At 36.6% G+C, this 19,503-nt stretch overlaps 1 protein-coding gene across 1 annotated transcript in view; it reads left to right on the top strand.

The window, feature by feature from the left end:
* LOC129941702 (serine-rich adhesin for platelets) overlaps positions 1-19,503 on the top strand; it is a 426,963-nt gene that overhangs the window by 257,502 nt on the left and 149,958 nt on the right. Inside the window, exon 4 of the mRNA XM_056050403.1 lies at positions 3,632-4,953. Coding sequence (XP_055906378.1) covers positions 3,657-4,953 — 1,297 coding nt within the window. The 5' untranslated portion in view covers positions 3,632-3,656. The remainder of the gene's footprint in view (positions 1-3,631; positions 4,954-19,503) is intronic.

The raw sequence follows: 19,503 nt of genomic DNA, 5'->3' as shown, positions 1-19,503 counted from the left end.
GCAAAAATCTAACCCACCAATTAAAAACCTTATATGATAAGCTTAAAAAATACCGCTACTTTTCTCAGCATAAAATTTGACAGTTTTTGAAAAATACTATATTTCAAGTAGATCTGATTACGAGCACCGGAATTAATCATAGAACGGAGACTTTACAATACTATCAAATAGGCAAGGTACTTAGGACTTACTCTTTTCGGTTTGAAATTTTTAAAACTGCTGATTTGGATAAATTTGTTTAAAATACAAAAAGTTACGTGAAAGATTTTTTACATTGATGGAAAAGTTCTTGAAGATTTCAAAGTCATCTTAAAAATGTTTTCATGATTCATTTTTTTTTTAGATTTTTGTTTTAAAACATCGTGGTTAGTGTGGTTTCTTAGATGAGATAGTGTAAACATCTCTTTCTTTAGGCCCATCCTCAATTTGTCTCTGTGTTTATCCCATAAAAAGTGACTGTCTATTACTACTCCCAAATACTTGTAGTTGCTTTATAATTCGGTTCATTCTTTTTGCGTTTTAGGGCATTCATCATTCTGTAAAAAATCTTTTTTTTTCGGTTTAAACTGTGGACTTCTGATATGCATAATTTTTTTTTGATGCATTCATTACCACGCTGTTGTCGTGACACCATGTCAACTGCCATGTTGAATTAATCTTTAATTATCTTTGTTGTCGTATCAAGAGAACTATGGCGCAGGATAATAGCAGTATCATCAGCAAAAGCGAAGGGAATAATTTATTTAAAGAGTAGTAGCAATTCGTTATTGTATAAGACCTACAAAATTGGACCCAATTTAGATCCCTGCGGAACTCCATGTCTCATCACTTTTTTCTAACTCACAGCATCATTGATTTTAACACAAAATGTTATTCATAGAGCCACAAATTCTTATTCTTCTTAGAGCTTCAGTAAGATTTGAGTGATTTAATGTGTCGAACGCCTTACTGAAGTCCATTAAGATTATTAATACATGATGTTTCTTATCCAAGCTTTCGTTGACACAATTCGCAAACTCACCAAATAACTTTCCTGTATCTTTGCCCTTCTGAAAGCCTTACTGGCTTCTACGAATCAATTCATGTTTGTCAACAAAACCAATCACACCTTCCAAACATTTGTCAATAACTGAATGAATTGATAAAGGCCTATAGTTGTTTAGTTGGTCCTTTGCTTCTCCTTTTTAAATCGGCCTTACAACTGCTGTTTTTAAGGTAGATGGAATTTTTGAATGAGTTTAACTCAAAGTATAGAATAAGAGCAAGGACGTCCTTTTAGCTTTTTATATCAATTGCTCTGATATCATCAAATCCTGGAGCCTTATTTTCTCCAAGTGTATCTAGAATGTTTTCAATCTAAGTGACATTAGTTGTATATGAAAATATTGAACTTTCCATTGTGTCATTAATGTTGTTTGAAGTTTTATATTGCATTTATGGTTTATTTTTTCTGTCTGAGAAGAGAAAACTCTTCCAGTTTTATTGAAAGATTTATCATATCTGTTTTAAATTTTGTTTCCAATGTTTCTTCGATATTAGTCTTCTTTCGTCCTAGTATTTCTTTAAAGACCCCATATTTTTTCTCGAATCAGTCTTAAATTGTATAAACTTATTATTGTAATAGTTTGATTTTTGTAGTGCTATGTGTTTATTGGTTTCGTTACGTAGGGTTTTAAATCTCAAACATAAGTTCCGAAACGAAGCCTTCATTTTAAGAGTCCTCGGGTCTCGCCTTTACAACAAATATAGTCGCAATACTTTCAACACTTATAAAAGTTTTCCAGTCAAATTATGTTAAACTAAAATACGAGTTTTTTTAAGTGAAAGTCTAATTTCCCGGATTAACTTAAATCTCCTTAAAATTTAAATTGATTAAAAGAAATCAAGTTAAGGTTGATGACAATCTGCTGTTGATATCCATTTTGTTGTAACATTATATGAATTGCAATATTATGTAATTTTATATCCAATAAATTCCAGTATAAAACTCACTTTCTGATTGAATAAACACCTTAACTTGTAGCTTAAATCATTAACTTAAAGTTATATCATCAAATTGCACTATAATCAAGGAAATCAATCGTTAAAAAATCATTTAATCCAAACAAAAGACATGTTGCTGTATGGATAGCGATGGCCCCACAATGTCTTCCTGTTGGCTCGAACTTATGTCGTTACTGAAACATAAACGCCATCGCATCTGTCGTCGCTTCGCGTCGCCTCGTCGTACGACAACATGAGTGTTCCTTTTTTAGTTTTGGCCAAACAGATTTATACATAACACCACAGCACTTTATGTGCTTAACCACACCTGAACCGAAATGTGTTAACTTTTAATTGTAAATCAGAAGAAAACATTCCTTCCGTAGCTTGTGGGGTATAAATCGTAATTGTCTTCACTTTCTCGTCACAATTTCACTCTCGCGTGAAAATAAAAATTAAAAGAAAACGAAGTGATTTTTGTCTTCACTTTTGTTTCAAATAAATTTTTATAAACGCGCTTAAAGTTAATCCAGTTCCTTTAATGGATCTGGATTTTTGTTGTAACAGATAGTTAAGGCCAAAAGAAATGTACACACAGTTGTTTTGCCAATTAATGTAATCGATTTATTTCTCTTTTATAATAAAATACAACTATTAGTTTGTCGACAGGATGATTTTCTTTTCACGGTGACTTGGGACTACTCTGACTCTCTGTGGCTTGTTAGTTAAAATAACCATAATAACATAAAACTAAAGAAACCAGAAAAATAATTTAAAAATAAAAGTGGAAACACTAACGAGCGAACAATTTTTACACTTGTTCGTGATCAAAGCAACAAAAAGGCATTACTATTAGAAATTTGATTAGTTGGGGTTAATTTAGCTAAAGGCAATTGTTTTATATCAAATAGACGATTTGAATAACTCGGCTATATGTGCGGTTTGTGTACTTGCAGTGATTTATATTGTAATAAGTCACTGTAGCTCGATGAGCATAAAAGAGAAGTAAATTACTTCCCAAAGTGATATAAATTGCTTCCTTTTTTTTTCTTCTTAATATATTTAATGGGTTGTAAAAGTTTAAGTTGAAGGCTTTGAGATATTTGTTGAGACTCAGTAAAAAGTTATGGGAAAGTGTGCTTCGGGCCACTTATGTTCATTTATCTATTTTGAAAGCAACATTGTTTAGCAGAATAGGCATTGATTTAGTCCAGACTATTCCCTAATATGTTGTCCAAAACATGGTTCGAAAATGCACGATTTTACCAATCACCAGTCTTCATAAAACGTCGTAGTTATTCAAACTTCAATTGTGTTATTTCAAAAAGGGTGAAAAAGCAATAATCTGCAATTTTTTATTTGTAATTATCCCTGAAGATATTTGCTTACACAATTTAATTGGAACGAGAAAAGCTTTTTCCAAAACTTTCAAGTCCATTGATATATTTTGTTATTTAATTTTGTTTTATGATTTATTTGACGTTGTTTTTCTTCGAATCAAAGCTTTGAAGTTTCATCGAAATCTGTTCAGTAGTTTTTGAGAAATTTGCGTGAATTTAAATTTCATACAAAAAATATCACTCATACGCCCTGGTACCCATTTTCGAATTTTATTAAAACTCAATCGTTTTTTCTTTTTTCCTTGCAGAATAATTCTCCATGGATACACCAGGATGCCTATATCGAATGAGGTAGCCCCCGTAGAAGAATGTTCAACAACGAACGACAGCAGCAACAATAACCACCAGAAGCAGCAACAAGCATCAGTATCAGCATCACCATTGGCCGATTTCACGAACATCGAAAAATATGATGACCACCATCAGCCATACTGCCCTAGAGCCCAACATGTGTCCCCACATCAGAACAATGAATCGAAATTGAGAAATCGAGGTGCAATGTCAAGCCTAGTTGACTCTAATCAAAAGCAACAAACACTTAATTGCAGCAAGGATCCGCTGCAAACAACCGGAAACTGCAGCGATCATCCAATGGGAACATCATCAGCACAAGCAAACAACCAAAGCAGTGTGACATCGAAGACGGCGGCTGCGGTGCCGATCGGTTTGAAAACAATCGAAAATAACGCTAACACTAGTTTTGACAGTGTTAGCGGCACCATTCAGCAATCGAATGACAGTAGTGAAGCCCATCAGCAGCAACAGCAACAGCTTCCAGAAATCCAAAGACTTAGCAATAACATTTCAAATAACAATAAAATTGTGAGAAACATAAATGGCGGCGGCCGCCTAAATGGCTGTTGTTGTCCGCTACGCCGGAGTCCGCCATCATCGTTGTCTAAGATGACAACTGCAACGACATCGACAACTACAACACCAACAACGATGACGACAAAGACTGCTACGACAACAGCAGCAACGGCGGCCAAGGAATGCGTGGATGATGATCAAGCGGATAATTATTGCCAGCGATCAAAAAATAATAACAACAATATAAAAATGACAATTACGTTGACAACGACGGCTCGCAAGAGAAACGATAGTGGGCCGCAGACTACAACTACGACGACGACGACAACAACGCTGCCGTCATCGTCGGTGACAACGGCTGGCGCACCAACTGTACATAGTCTAGGAGCACCAATAACAACACTGACATCAGCACTGACAACAGCGACCACCACCAGTGCAACAGAATCGGCATCAACAGCGCCAGCGTCAGTGACGACAACATCAACGACAGCAGCATATAATACACCAACGACAACGACAACGTCAAAAACGACGACAATGGCGATAGCACCATCAGCAAAGTCTGCGTTGTCCCCAAACTCGACGATAAAGTCAGCCCAAAGAATAATGATCGGATGCGGTTCTAATGACAATTCGAATGAAAGCGACGACGCCAATCGTTTGGAATGCAAAATTAATGCAACAACAACAACAACAACAACAACAAAATCAGCAACTGCAACAACGCAACAAGAATTACCGAAGAACCAATGTAACGGTAAGTACAATTTGACAGAACTTCAAAATAAAACAGAAATAGTATTTATCTTAAAGTGGTAGGTTAGGTGCGTTCTGCGTTTGCGTTTTATTGAAGGACAAACGGTAAATAAAATTGAAGATGAAAAGTGTGCCAATAGATGCGGAAAATGCAACACTATGTGGCAACCCTCTAATGTTTTTCAAAATATCTGATGGATACAATTTCAAAGTGGAATAAACTTGTTCTTATTTCACAGTCAGTATCAGTACCAATTAGCAGTGAATTATATTTCAGAAGGCGTTTTTCATTAGCATCAGTTAGATGCTCTGTATTTGCAATTAGGATTTTATTTTGTTTGATTTTTGGTTCATCAGATTTAAAGCGAAATGACTTAATGCGCATTTAATTAATTTATTCGTTAGTGTTAAATGCGCATTTGAAATATGTGTGCAATAAATAAAATCAATATTTAAGTTAGATTTAAGATTTGAGCTTTAGAAAGACAAAAGTACTACTTTCTCAAAAAAGATTATGATACAAAAAGTCAATCGGTTTGATGAAGTAAGAAACTTTAAAAACATGGTTTTGAGAAGCCGCCTAGACTCATAATGGACGATAGGATAATCAAATTTCAATATAATGGAGAGAAGTTAGGAATTAATAAGAAAATAGAAACCGTTGATGCATAGATGCTGCTTTAAGTATCTACGCTTCTAAAAGTCAAAAGTGATCGACTTGAACATGGATATTTTAAGTTTTACACGATTAGTCGTTCTTAAAAGCATACCTCAAATGTAGCATATGTCTTATGCTTGGTGCTCAAGCAACAAAGGCATTAAAAATATCAGGTTTTCCAATAGGTACTTCATAACTTATTAACTTGGGAACTCAGCCTTTTCCTGATCATAAAACAGTCATTGTCATTTTATTGAGTGAATTCAACATTGTCGTCACAGTACTCGAATTACGTCTACAAATTGCAAATTAAGTCGGTGAGTGCAACTTTAAGAGCTTTAACTCCAATTTTCGGTCGTAAATCTTTACCTAGTAGACAGGTAATAACAAGTGTAGGTCAAAACCTCATTCAATTCCATGGCTGCGTTCTCCAGAATTGGCCATGGCTCACGATACACATAAGAGATCAAGCTGACTAAAGATTCGAAGCCGATGAAGAATTTGAAGCGAAGTACTTTTTCCGATTGGGCTTTGTAGAATATATTTCAAGATGATGAATTTTATCGCAAACCGTCTTTAGTGACGAAGTTCATTTTTGGCTCAATGATGGCGTCTTTAATAAGCGAGTTGTGCACTTTTGGTCGAGTGAAACATTTGCTTCATGAATCAAGCATTCTTTTGTTTGGATATCGGCGGAGTTATTTGGCCATATTTCTTCTTTGACGATAACGATCGTCACATTACTGTTCATTGCACAGCGTTGTTAATCCATGGCTACCAAATATTTTTTTGTACGAATTGAAAGATATGGACTTGTAAGAAATGTGGTTTGAACAGGATAACGCCATAAGCCACATAGCACACATAATAATAACGTTAATACACGTTTATTGATTTATTAAAGAGTGAGTCTGCTAAGCGTTATCTCTCAAGGAATGGTAAAGTTAATTGGGTAGTTATTTAAGCTTAGTTAAGTCGTCGGTTAATAACAACAAGACCACGGTATTGGTAAAGCTCAAAAGCAACATTGAATGTGAATAAGAGGTTGTTTGGGCAGAAATATGTTGCTGACTCATTTAAAATTGGGTCCAACGAATCGACCTCTCGAAAAGTGCCCGCTGGGGTTATATGAACGGAGTCAAGTTTTATTCGTAAATATTTTGATTGAACTTCAAGCCGATAGTAAAGTTTTTGAAGTTAATTAAATGATGTTAGATTCATTTAAGAAAAAGCTGAAAAGTTGTCAAGTCCTTATTTGAATATTGACCCATATTTAAAAACGGATATACGCAACGTTGATAATAGAGCCTTAATTAACGCTTACATTGCGTAACCACTGACCCGTTGAGTTGAGTTGAGTTGGGTTGAGTTGAACCGTATTTTAATGTATACGTCTCTTAAATTATCAGTCGCCTTCTAGAACTCATTAAAAAGATAAGATAATAATTGGTGAAGATTTTTTTCAAAATTAAAACGAAGCAAAATAAACTGTTTTAAAAATCTAAAAATTTAAAAATACAGAGTTTATCAACAGACGTTAGAAAAGTAGAGCGACAGGGACAACGAAGGACGCCATATTTCTTGCCAATGTTTTGACATTTCTCTTCAGTATAGTTTGCAATTTCATGATGGAAAAATATACAAGCCAATAAATAGTCGAAATTATTACAATTTATTACCATCCTAGCAGATCGACGATCCACAGGCACGGTACAAAATTTTCTCGTGCCCTTAGTGTCGAGAATATTGCTGCCGCTGAGGCTTGAGTTGCAGAGAGCTCAAATGTGTCTATCACATCTATGACATCGTTGTAGCGAATTCTGCGAAAAGATCTTGGCCTACATCCTTACAAAATTAAATTGACGGAATAACTGAAGCTGCTTGGTCACCAGGAGCGTCGTATATTCGTGAATTGGGCTGAGCAACAGCTTGATAATGATTTAGGGTTTCATCGAAAAATCATTTACAGCGAAGATGCTCATTTCTGGCTGAATGGCTTCTTCAATAAACAAAATATGCTGCATTGGTCAGGCAGCAAACCACACGTTCTCCATGAGTCATCATTGCTTCCCGACAAAATTATGGTTTAGTGTGGTTTATGGGCCGGCGGAGTCTTTGGGCCATACTTCTTCCATGATGATCAAGACCGGTACGTTACTGCGAATAGGGATATCCGAATATTTTTAGTCCCAATAAGACTTTGAAGACGTGTGATTCCAACAAGTTGGCGCGCGCCACATGTCACAATCAATTTATTGGAAAACTAGTTTGGAGAACGTGTTATCTTTCGAAATGGTCCAGTTGATTGGCCACCGTGGTCGTGCGATTTGACACCGATAGACTTTTTCCTATGAGACTACGTCAATACTTTGTACTCCGTACGAATATCGAACTTGAAATTCCAGCAGTATCGTCCGATTTATGCTTGAAAGCCGTCGAAAATTGGGATCAGTGCCTGGATGACTGCAAGCGTGCTCGGTGGAGGCCGTGGAAAAAAAATCGAGTTCCATAGAACATAATGGCATCAAACGTACTTTCACAAGAATAAAGAATTTCATTCATATCTAAAAACGTTTTTGTTTTATTAAAAAAAAGAAGTTTGACAAAAAAAAACTTTCAGATTGTTTCACAAGAATGTGAAAAGTAAAAAGTTATTTTTTTTAATTTACTAATTTGCCTGCTTACTTGAGCATAGACTTCGATATCATCGGAAGAAACTGAACAACCTGATTGCAATCAAGGTAGCTGAGCATGAACTTGAAGTCATTTCAATCAATAGAATTTGTTGTTAACAATATAAAGGACAAAATACTCGGATTGATGTTCAAGGCCAAAAGAGTCAACTTTCTGTCAAAACCTATTGTATCCACCAACCTTTGCATACATTTTAGGCTGCTGCAGGATTCTGGTTTAACCAATACTGACATATGAATGCGAGGCCCGGATCTTAAGTAAATGGTCCTCTGGCCAAAGAGCTTTCAATGAAGGAAGGACTTGCTACAATTACGGACTTTATGAAATCTACCTTGCGGCAAATATCGTCAATTGAATTGTCAGACTTTTTGGTCTGAACACCAAACTCACTTGAGTGATGAAAAAACAGCTGGGAAAGTCCTCTTTAGTACAATTTATAGCAACCAACAGCATTGCAGACCAAATGCCTATTCAGGAGAAATGGCGTAGAATAGGAAGCCAGAAGGTTTGCGTAGTGGAGCTGAATGGCTTCAGTTAGCGATTTGAGTTAATGGAGGGAATTTTTAATTGAGACTAATACTGGCTCCCAGTTTTCTAGTCCATTATGATGATATCAATATAAATTTCGAAATCGTTCAAAAAAGGAGTAAAATTGCTTTATTGTTTGAGTGAAGTAAATGATTCAGTGATGTTATTGTCACCTTAAGCTCCATACTGGTGTTCGAATTTTCTTCCCTCAAAAGACCCTAATATTTGTTGTTTGCTGTTTGAGTTCTGTTGGAATAAAATTGAATGTTGACATTTTCAAAATCAAAGAAACATTCAGAAATCGTGACTCTAAAAGTTCTTTAAAAAAAAGAAGAAGTCATTAGCATTTTCGACTAAAATGATTCTTTCCTTAAAAACAAACCATAAACAAATCTTCTTTTAAGAACATCAACACCTTCTAAAATTCAAAGCGGTACACATATGCCTCAAAGAAACTATGTTAAATGTATATCATTTGAGATATACTGCTATCTTTAACTGTACAGAATTATTCTGTTGTTGATTCACACCTCATTAACCCGATTACATGATTCCTATTTTTCTCAAACATCAATGCAGGTGTAAAAAACACATAAATCTTCGTTGTTTCTTGTTTTTTCTTCTTGGTTAGTTGTTGAAAACACTTAAAACCTGATATCTTCGCTTCGTGCTGGCAGCATATTCATAAACCACACAATACCACGGCCAGGCCAATATCACTATGGCCCAGTGTAGTGTCTGCTGCCCACCCAAGTATCGGACTGGCTCATTATATTCCGTAAAATTAGAATACAATTAACCTCGAAAATGAAAATGTGTCGCAAACTGTTGCAGTCAACACACCCGGATGGCGGGTGGAGGTGGCGGTGGCGGCTCTGGTGGCGGGCATCGAGCGGCAGCAGCAGTAGTGTCCAGCAGTGGCCAGGGAAGCTTCAGCGGTGGCGGTGGAGGTAACGGTGACGGTGGCTTGGGCTGCGAACCGAATCGCTATGACCATTAATCAAGAACCTCCATCGGAACCACTCCCTCACATGTGATGGATTAAGTGCGAATTGAAATTAATTGAATTCGTACATTGCAGATACATGATATCAGATTTCACTCTTTCTTGGACTTGGACTTGGACGAGCACACAATGCGCGACAATCCCATATGTTATTGAGGTACTGAGCCGAGTACTGAGCTTATATTGCATCACCTGCATCACTAACAGCCAAACCTGCCATACCCTGCTGTGACAACAACCACGACTCAACGACGCGACCAGACGCTACCCGACCGACGACGGCAGGCTAATCCTCCTTAGTTTGGCCAGAACTGAGCCGCCTGCCTGCCTGCCTGTCCCAGGTCCAAGTCGAAGTGATGGACAGAATGCGCTCGTTCCAGAATATCGTATTTCATATCACGTATAATAACTTTTTTCCAATTGCGATTGCAGCAAGTTGTAAGACCCGCACTTAGTCGACAGGTTTTTCTTTTTATGTCTTTTTGTTTTTGTTTTGTTTATGTTTTTATTTTGTTCTAAAAGATACGAGGATGAATGAAAATTTATTTATTTTTCCACAAATCGGCGATTTCTTCGAGCGAGCACATTTGCGACTGTTCTGTGGCTGGCCAGAGACTTCTCGGAATGGACAATGAGATTGGACCTCCCACAGAGGCGTGTTGCTTAACGATCCTGCTCCAGAGCCGAGTTGACCCGTAGGGCTCGACTCCACTCGACTAGGTAATGTTCACTTATCTGCACGTAATAAATTTCAGCTTTAACATTGCATTTAGGTATAGGGAAATAATCTTATGTACATATTGCTATGCATATACGATTTCAGAGATTCAGAGTCTCAAAGAGCGTCCGTGTTCAAAATCAAGTAGGCCACATATTGTCCACATTTTGCCTTCTCATATACCATAAACTCGTACTTTTTGGTTTGGATTGTTTCTCTGGATGTGATGCAAGATTCTGATCGGTTCACACCAACCAACTTATAATCGTAATCGGTTTGGCCAACTTTGGTAACTCGTTGTCACATACCGTCCGTCCGTTCGTCGTAGCTTCGCGTCGCATCGTCGGCAATGTCTATGAAGCGGCCAAAATGACAAATGTTGCAAGTTGCAAACAAAAATATGTCGCCGATACGTGAAATTCATTAATTCATGAGGCAAACTACTGCAAACACAAAACTGGTGGTGAGTGCTTTACCAAAAATGGTCATACAAACGGCATCACAAAAAGTTGTTAGAACCGAAAAAGTATCGAAATGTCATCATCATGATTGTTTTTTGTTTTGTTTTTTAATTTTGGTTTTCGTAATATAAAATGGCATAATCAACTAAAATATTTGCTTAATTTGATTTTAAATGCCGATTATTCCTGCGGGACCGATTGAATTATTTTTAATGGAACTTTTTAGAGATTATGCGTTTGTAGATTGCTGGCTGCAGCTTGTAGTGAGTTGTATAGTTATCGAACAACTCGAAATGAAGGGGTCATTGATTTTTAATTAAAAAGTGTATTGAATAATAATTTGGATAATAAGTTGGATTTTTATATCTGTGGGAACATTTTTTGATGGCGATTTAATATGAAAAACATAAAACTATGAAATTGTAGAATTAGTAGCAGTTTGAAATTAAAGAACTGTGGAATTTTTAAACATCTAGTGAATGTTGATTAGAAACAAGTTATTTTAGCGCAGAACTGTCATAAAAACATAAGTCGTATACGCTTAGTCCCCAATGAACATATTTTTAATATCGAAACTAAGTGAATCAGTGAGACGAGAGATTATAACTGAAAGAGCATTTTCTTGAGTGATATGATGGTGATGGGAACTTCCTTTGATTATTCAACATTTTAAATTCGCAGTGAACGGTACAGCTGTTCAAAATTTAATTAGGTATTAGTTGAATTGACATTCTTGGTTCTGGGCTTTTTTTCATGTGCGTGAACTATATCTTTGTGCATAACTGACTGTAAGAAAATGTATTCAAAAATATTGCGTATACGCCCAAGTGAACATTACTGATATTAAAACTTTCTGGTATACATATGTGTTTCAAAGGTGGATATTTAAATTTCTGAATACTTCTGTGAATAGGTAAGACATAGGATAGTATAGCATTATACATTCTCTTAGTGCAGCTAAAGAAAATATCAGAATTTCTGTACTTGACAGTATGACCGATGTTAGGTTCGATGGTAAACTGATGGGCATTTCTTAAAGCGCGATTATTGGGAAAACTAATGCAGGTGTTCATTTCGTTTGAGCCTTATCCATGAATACTTACTTACCAACTTAAGATAGCACTACAATCTGGGCGGAACATGCGTCTCTATCCAGCTTGGTCCCCAGGATGTACCTGCTTGGTGACGGCCTTCCTCTACTGCGCCATCCCTCGGGATTGGTTTCGAAGACCTTCCGAGTTGGAGCGTTGATGTCCATTCGCTTTACACGACCCCGCTATTTAAGTCGTTAGCCTTTGATTCTTTTAACCAGGTCATTGTCATTGTATGTTCTCCTTCACTTTCCATCCATGCAGACGAGATCAAAAATCACCCGGAAAATTTTTCTCCCGAAGCATCGTAAGACGCCTTTATCTTTCTTTGAAAGTAACCACTAATCAGTGTCTTTGAGAACTGGGATGTCGAGTGTGTTATTGATGGTGATTTAAGATGTTCGAGAGAGGACTTTACCACTGAGTTGCTCGTGTCGTTGTGTAAGTTTAGGGCGGTGCCCAGGCAGACAAAGTCCTTAACTTCCTGAAATTTATAGCTGTCGATGATGATGCTTTGTCCAAGACGTCATCGTTTAATGCCAGCATATACTTGGTCTTGCCCTCATTGACCACTAAACCCATCTTCTTCACAATGCTTAAAATCCCATCACTGACATCGAGCTTCGATCTTCCAATTATATCAATATCATAGTCGTATCTGAGCAATTGGATGGACATTTGGAAGACTGTGCCTCTAGTATTGGGTGTTGATGGTTAAATTTTGCACAATTCTTTCCGGAATGATGTTAAAGAAGTCGCTTGACAATTCGTTGCCTTGTCATCTAAAACCTTTTTTTAACATCAAATGCATCGGTGAGATCTTTTCCGAACCTAATAGAGCAGCGTTCATCTTTTTTCGTCATTCTGCACAAATGGATAAGTTTGTGCAGACGTTTCGAGAAGTTCTGTATACTCCTCGTAAGCATTTGACGTGAAATTGCTAAAATGTCTTGGGTTATTGTCTCTTTTAGGGTTTCGAATGTAATTGTTGTGTTTATGTATACTCGTGGTTTGAGATAGCTTCATAAAAAGTATTTACAAGTTGACGAATCCGGTGTTCGAATGGGCCATTGGTTTAACAAGCCATTCAGTAATCAAGTTGATAAATCGTTTTCTCGATTTCGTCAATTAAAAAATCACACAGTTATTAAAGATCTGTGTTGTCAGTGACAGTTCGAGCATTTTCGCGAAAAAAGTATAGACCTGTAATAAATAAATTTTCGACTAATGCCATACCAAACAGTGACCTTGGTACTTTGAAACGTCGTTCATGGAGGTCTGTGGGTTTTCAGAGGCTCAATAATGGAACCACTCCTAATAAACGAAAATGGGCTTTACCGTTCATTATTGAAACAGTGAACTCCTTCAAGATTTCCAATGTTACTTCTAAAAACTTCATCCGTGTGCCGTAGTCGTTACGCTCTAATTCTTGGATAACCATCATCCTGTATGGTTCAAATTTCAAGTCAAAATGCAAATTCCACCGAACTGAGTGGTCTGTTATCCGTAGAGCCCAAACGTGACATACAGCTGATCGGCAAGAGCTACCTTCAACTGCTTGAAGCACTTTCTGCTTACTTTCTGGAGTCCTTCCCGTTCGATCACCTCCACGCGCAATTCTAGGTCTTAAAGTACTAGTTCTGTAAAAGCTATTTACCCACTTTATAATGTTATCAAACTTTGGAACTTGACGGCGGTAGTCAATATAAAGGGGGTCGTCTACCTTTGCTCTCAAATTTTGGGTCTATTATTCAAGAATGGATGGCAAAAAAACAACACATTATATGTGATCAACATTTTTTTTTATTTTATTAGTCAATTCTTGAACTTTAATGAAAAACATTTATAAGATCCTTTTTTAAATAAAATTTCCCTTGACGGGTTGTTGAATTCACTACTGCCGGTGCTACGGAGAAGAACGGCTGGCACAATAACTCAGCTTCAGAACCTTGAAATAACAAAAAAATTAAAACTTAATTTTTAGAACGTCGATTAGGTCTAAACAAAAACTTTTTTGAATATTTGAACATTTCATAAAACGACAGCGATGGTCAATCTTTTCAATCTAATAAAAGACTAAAAAATCAAAAATTAAAAAAAACCTTGTGCCTTGGCCTATCGAGAATAAGTAACGCTCTACAGATTTAGGATGTCTTCTTTAGTTGTGTCAAAATTAGGCCAACAGCTTAGAAAAACACTACTTTTGAGAAAACGCTTTTAAAAATAAATGTAGCAATGGCTCGACATCTCGTAGGCCAGCATGCTTTCGATCAAATCCTTTACCGAACATGTTAAAGGTTATGTCTACATTAACAAATTGATTTTTTCTAATCGAAAAGGCAGACAACCCCCTTAAAATGATTTAGGGATCCTTTTTATGTTTCAATAAGCGAACGGCCCGTTTATATGAATGTGCTGAAACAAACACACGAGGTGCAAAGGACCACAGCTCCATGTTTATTGAAATGTCACCTCGCAACGAGTCGATACGCCTTATAGTCATAATAATACGGTTTCCCCCAACTCACTTGCCGCCCTATTCAAATCTTCCATACTTGGCTGCTGGACCCTGTATAATTTTGTAGAATTTTTGTAGGTTTTTATATAATGTACAAGAGTTTTCTTACAAACTTGACCAAACTTCAAAATCGTTATTCATCGTATTTAAAAAATATAAATGTTAAAGAAATATCAGTTCTTGTTCGTGGAAAATTTGAGCTGACAAATATTTTGTTCAGCTTTTTTGATTAATAACAAAAAGTGTTTATCAATTTTTTCTTAAAATAGTGAGGCATTATGTATGAAGTCTGTAAACTTTTCAATGATTTAAAATTGATATTTCTGCTGGCTCTTGAGATATGGAGAAGAAAAAATATAAATCGAACGCATGAGACTGACATCTTTTAATGATTACGACACAGAGAATATTAAAAGTCTTCAAATTAAAGCAATTTAAATATTTAATGACCAAAGAAGTAGTTCATCTCAATATATTTTCACTTAAATTTATTTAAACGATTATCGCCCTTGAAACTTTAAACAAATTTGGAAGAATATTTGGTCACAATGCTAATGGCAATGAACTGACATAAGTATAACGAGACAGAATTCCTTTATTCCAAAGTTTTTAACAGTCTCACTTTTAAGAAGGTTCTTAATGTATAAAAACCTTTAAAAGACCCCTACACCTACATGGAGCTTATGTTTATTCACAGATCTGCTAACATACATCATTGGGTTATCAAAGTCACTCTCTATTAATAAATCCTCTTTAACCAAAAAAAAATCACTTAAATCGCACCTACTTAAAAATTCAGTGAAACAACTTTATTCAAGGTTAACAAATGCATTAATTTCAATAATAATTCATTTCAAGTTCATGTTTTCATAGTCTTTTATATGAACTTCTTTTGAGAAACGAAACCAAAATGAAACGAAAATCGAAAAGGTATGTCAACTTAATTTAAAAACCCATGATTTCTTACAAAGTGATTTATGTCTTTCCTTGAGCTTGAAAAGGAACATAAATAAAATGCATCAGGTACTATAAAATTTAACCCACTCACGCGATCAATTTATGTGACATTCTTCAAAAGCTTAAGCAGCACCCATCTCTATTTTGTCTTCTCCTTTTTTTTTACTTCATATAATAAGTCTTCTTAAAGTAAAGAACTTCAACATTATTTTAATCCCATCTCGTTAAGAGTCCTGCACTCTGACACCAACTGAACGAAAGGATTTAATCGTCACTGAGCTGCCACCTTTTTGTTGTCTATCAAAAGAGCTAACTTGACACTCGTTTGCGGAGAGATTAACTACGGCCTTCACGTGTAGCCATCTTTTTATGTCCACAAAGATGTGAATGTCCTTAAGCTATTAAGCATTTCAGCTTCAGATGAGGAGAAGCTCGTCGCGTCGTAGTTTTCTTCGTCATAGTTTTGATAATGATGATGATGGTTTACATCATCACCGCATAGCTAAACCACCATAGCCGAGCAAGAGAGCCACTGACGTGAACGCATCATCAAACAGCCTTAATGTCTACACCCGCGGGCCGGCCGTGCTGACTCATACGGATAGTAAAATAAACAACGTCAAGCCTTAGCACATAACAACGCTGCAGATTGGCCGTAATGCGCGCACTCACGGATGTACGAATGTGCTCATTATATGGCCATTAGTATGGAGAATAGACTTCGCGATTACCCACAGGGGAGTATTCACGCACGCTTACTTTTTTTTGTTTAGTTTTTCTTTCTGTATTCTTAGGTCTAACGAATGATGTAAGACTTTCTTCCAGAGTTATAGACCTGATGCGCACATGCACACGCGCTTTTGCGAATTAATTTAAAATCAATAGAATCGAACGGACGCTACGAAGACGCTACACGACGGTAGAACGCGGTTAGACGTGGACGTGTTTCCTCTTCTAAGGTAACTGGAGTTCCTTAGCTTCGTCGATACTAACAATTCACGAAGGTTTAGGCCCCCTCATCCGTGGTTAAAGACCATCTATGTTCATATCCTCCTCGTTGACCAATTCAACCGATACGACAGTGACGACTAAAGCGACGCGACGTCGACGTACGTCATCGTCCCTAAAGACACAAGCTATAACTCATTGTCCAAGCCCAAGAAGCGACCATCGAGCACATCGGATGGACTGGACACATGCGGAAGCAGCTTGTGCGTGCGATAGGACTAATTACATTCGAAAAGGAACGCTTCCCAGGAATGCGGATTACGGACGCTGCTGCTGTTGCTCAACGCAGCTCATTATTATGACGTTGACCCCAATTGACAAGTGGTGATTGTGCCAAAACAATCATCGTGGATTTACGCGATGAATAATTAATCGTGTGACAGCTTTGGGTGCTACTTCTGCTTCCTTATATATTTTATTCTTTTCATAAGTCAAACTAATTAATTACAATATATGTAGCTACAAAATTGATTGCACGTATTATTATTAAGCATGGTGTTGGACACAATAAGGTTGATTGCTTCTGGAACACGCAGCAGCGGCAGAAGCAGCGGCAGAAGCAGCGACAGAAGCAGCGGAAGGAGACATCCAATGTACTCAAACTGCCAATATAAATGTAGTCTTTTACATATTATTATATTTTGTTTGCTTAAGCTGACAGTGGCGATACGTTTACACTGTAATTAATATTTTTATAAATATTTTCGAACTTTATTTTTATTATTGTTATGTAGCCCTTTTGTTTACACTTCCTGAAAGTTTTGTATTTTTTTTTGTAATTATTTTTGAAAAATTGTATTTATTTAAGAATGGCGGATTATCATGAATTGTTAGTAATGAACTCGAGTCGTTGAACTTATGTAAGAAATTACTTAAGTTGCTATGCACGCTGTTAAAGAGAAAACATACATGTTAATAAACAATATTTCATAAAATTATTAAACGAAATTAAATGGTAGACTTTAACGTCCCGTCGTCGGTCGTCGCATCAATGTTCGATTAAATATATGTACAGGGTAGGCAATCTAAAGGTTTCTCTTTAAACCACAGGTTATTTCAACGCTGACAGCTGTTTCCGCTTGAAATATTGAAAGACTTATTTTAAAAGTGAGTGCTGTGCAGAGTGTTTGAAAAAGAAGTTTTAGCAGAAATGTAGCACTTGCCACGCCTATTGTACGCAAGTTCTTATTAAAAGTTCGGAGACTGGTCTGCTAGTTTTGAATTATTCGCTCATAGGGTCCAAAATCAGGAGGCACGAGAACATTTGCTTCATTGTCATTTCTCAGTTTAGGCCTTGGAGTATTTAGACTTGTTCAACGATCTTGGGTCAAAATTCACTATTTCTGTCGTATGGCATTTTTCATCTTTCAATACGTTATCAAACCATCTGCTTAGCTTTGAAAATCTTCAAGTTATTGTCGAATGTTTCCACACAGAGTCAGAGAGACAGTTTGGTATGGATTGTGAAGTGGTCGCAATATTGGAACATTTTACTTCTTGCAAAAAAAGAGCAGGGACCGACGTTATGGTCAAAGTTGGGCATAACGGTGTCATGTTTTGGTTTGTTTTATTGTTTATTTATCAAAGAAATCATACATTTCTTTAATAGGCTTTACAAAATCCTAACAATCATTAAATATTTAAGTTTATCCATCAACAGTTAAAAGAACTAAACAACATTTCTTCAAAATAGTCTCTGCTTAAGTCTCTAATTAAATTCAAGAAAATTTCGAAGGGAGTTTGCCTAGCGTGTTTACGGCTTATTATTTCCATAATTAAACTTGTGGCAAAAGACAAAGAAAAGACAACAGAGCTGAAATCTTACACAGGTACATGAAAAATGATCATTGAAAGAGAAAAATGACAATTGATTTTATTAATAATTATATCTCTGACAAACACCGTTTCAGCTTAAGTCTTTCGAAACTCCTGACATTTGATCCCTGAAAACAAGCACCTTGAGTTATAAGAGTTCATATCGATGTTTCAATGCAAAGTCTTCATAGTTTCTGATAGTTATTCTAGACAATCGTTTTTATATTTTTTTAATTCTTAACAAATGGACACCATAAAATGGATATTACCGTGAAATGGAGTCAAGTGAAATAAGGCCAAATTTCAAAAACAGGCTTTGGTTACGATGCAAGTAAAAATGACTAGTAAAAGTTAAATTTGTGTCATAAGTTACCCAGAGATCAGTTTGTTTTCCTGAAATAAGGCCAAATTTCAATAATTGGTCTAATTTCAATTTTGTAAAGCCCTCGCTTGAGGGACCAAGGTGTCGCTATATAAGACCCTCATAATCCCCGTCTTGATATAAGGTGCAGAAGCATGGACTATGACAAAGCGGATGAAAGCACTTTGGGTCGTTTGGAGAGAAAAGTTCTTCGTGTGATCTACGGTCCCACATGTATAGATGGGGAGTGAAGGAGAAGATGAAACGACAAGCTCTATGAGCTGTATAGTGACATAGACTTAGCCAGATGGATTAAAGTTCAACGACTGAAATGGCTGGGTCCGTAGAACGCATGGAAACCAACGTTCTGACCTGGAAAGTCTTCGAATCCACACCCACATGGAAGCGCAGTAAAGAAGACAACTGATCAGTTGGTGTGCACAAGTGTAAAGTGACCTCACCCAACTTGGAGAGCAAGGCTAGAGGCATTTAGCTAGGGACCGAGCTAGTTTGAGAAGTTTTTTGGGTGAGGGCCTAGCACACACAGGACTGTAGTAAGTAATAAATGAAGCCAATTTTCAACAGTTGGTCTTATTACACTTAAACAAAGTTGGTCTTATTTCACGGCACCAAAATGAATTCGACACGATACAAAAGTAAAACTGATCTAACATAACTAAAATAGAGCGATCTCAATGTGAAACGAACAGCAAAGTCTCTTGAATGTCTGTAAAGA

The sequence above is a fragment of the Eupeodes corollae genome, chromosome 1 (assembly GCF_945859685.1).
Source record: "Eupeodes corollae chromosome 1, idEupCoro1.1, whole genome shotgun sequence".
Lineage (NCBI taxonomy): Eukaryota > Metazoa > Arthropoda > Insecta > Diptera > Syrphidae > Eupeodes > Eupeodes corollae.
Note: the sequence above shows the minus strand (reverse complement) of the source record. Positions and strands in the feature narration are given on the sequence as shown.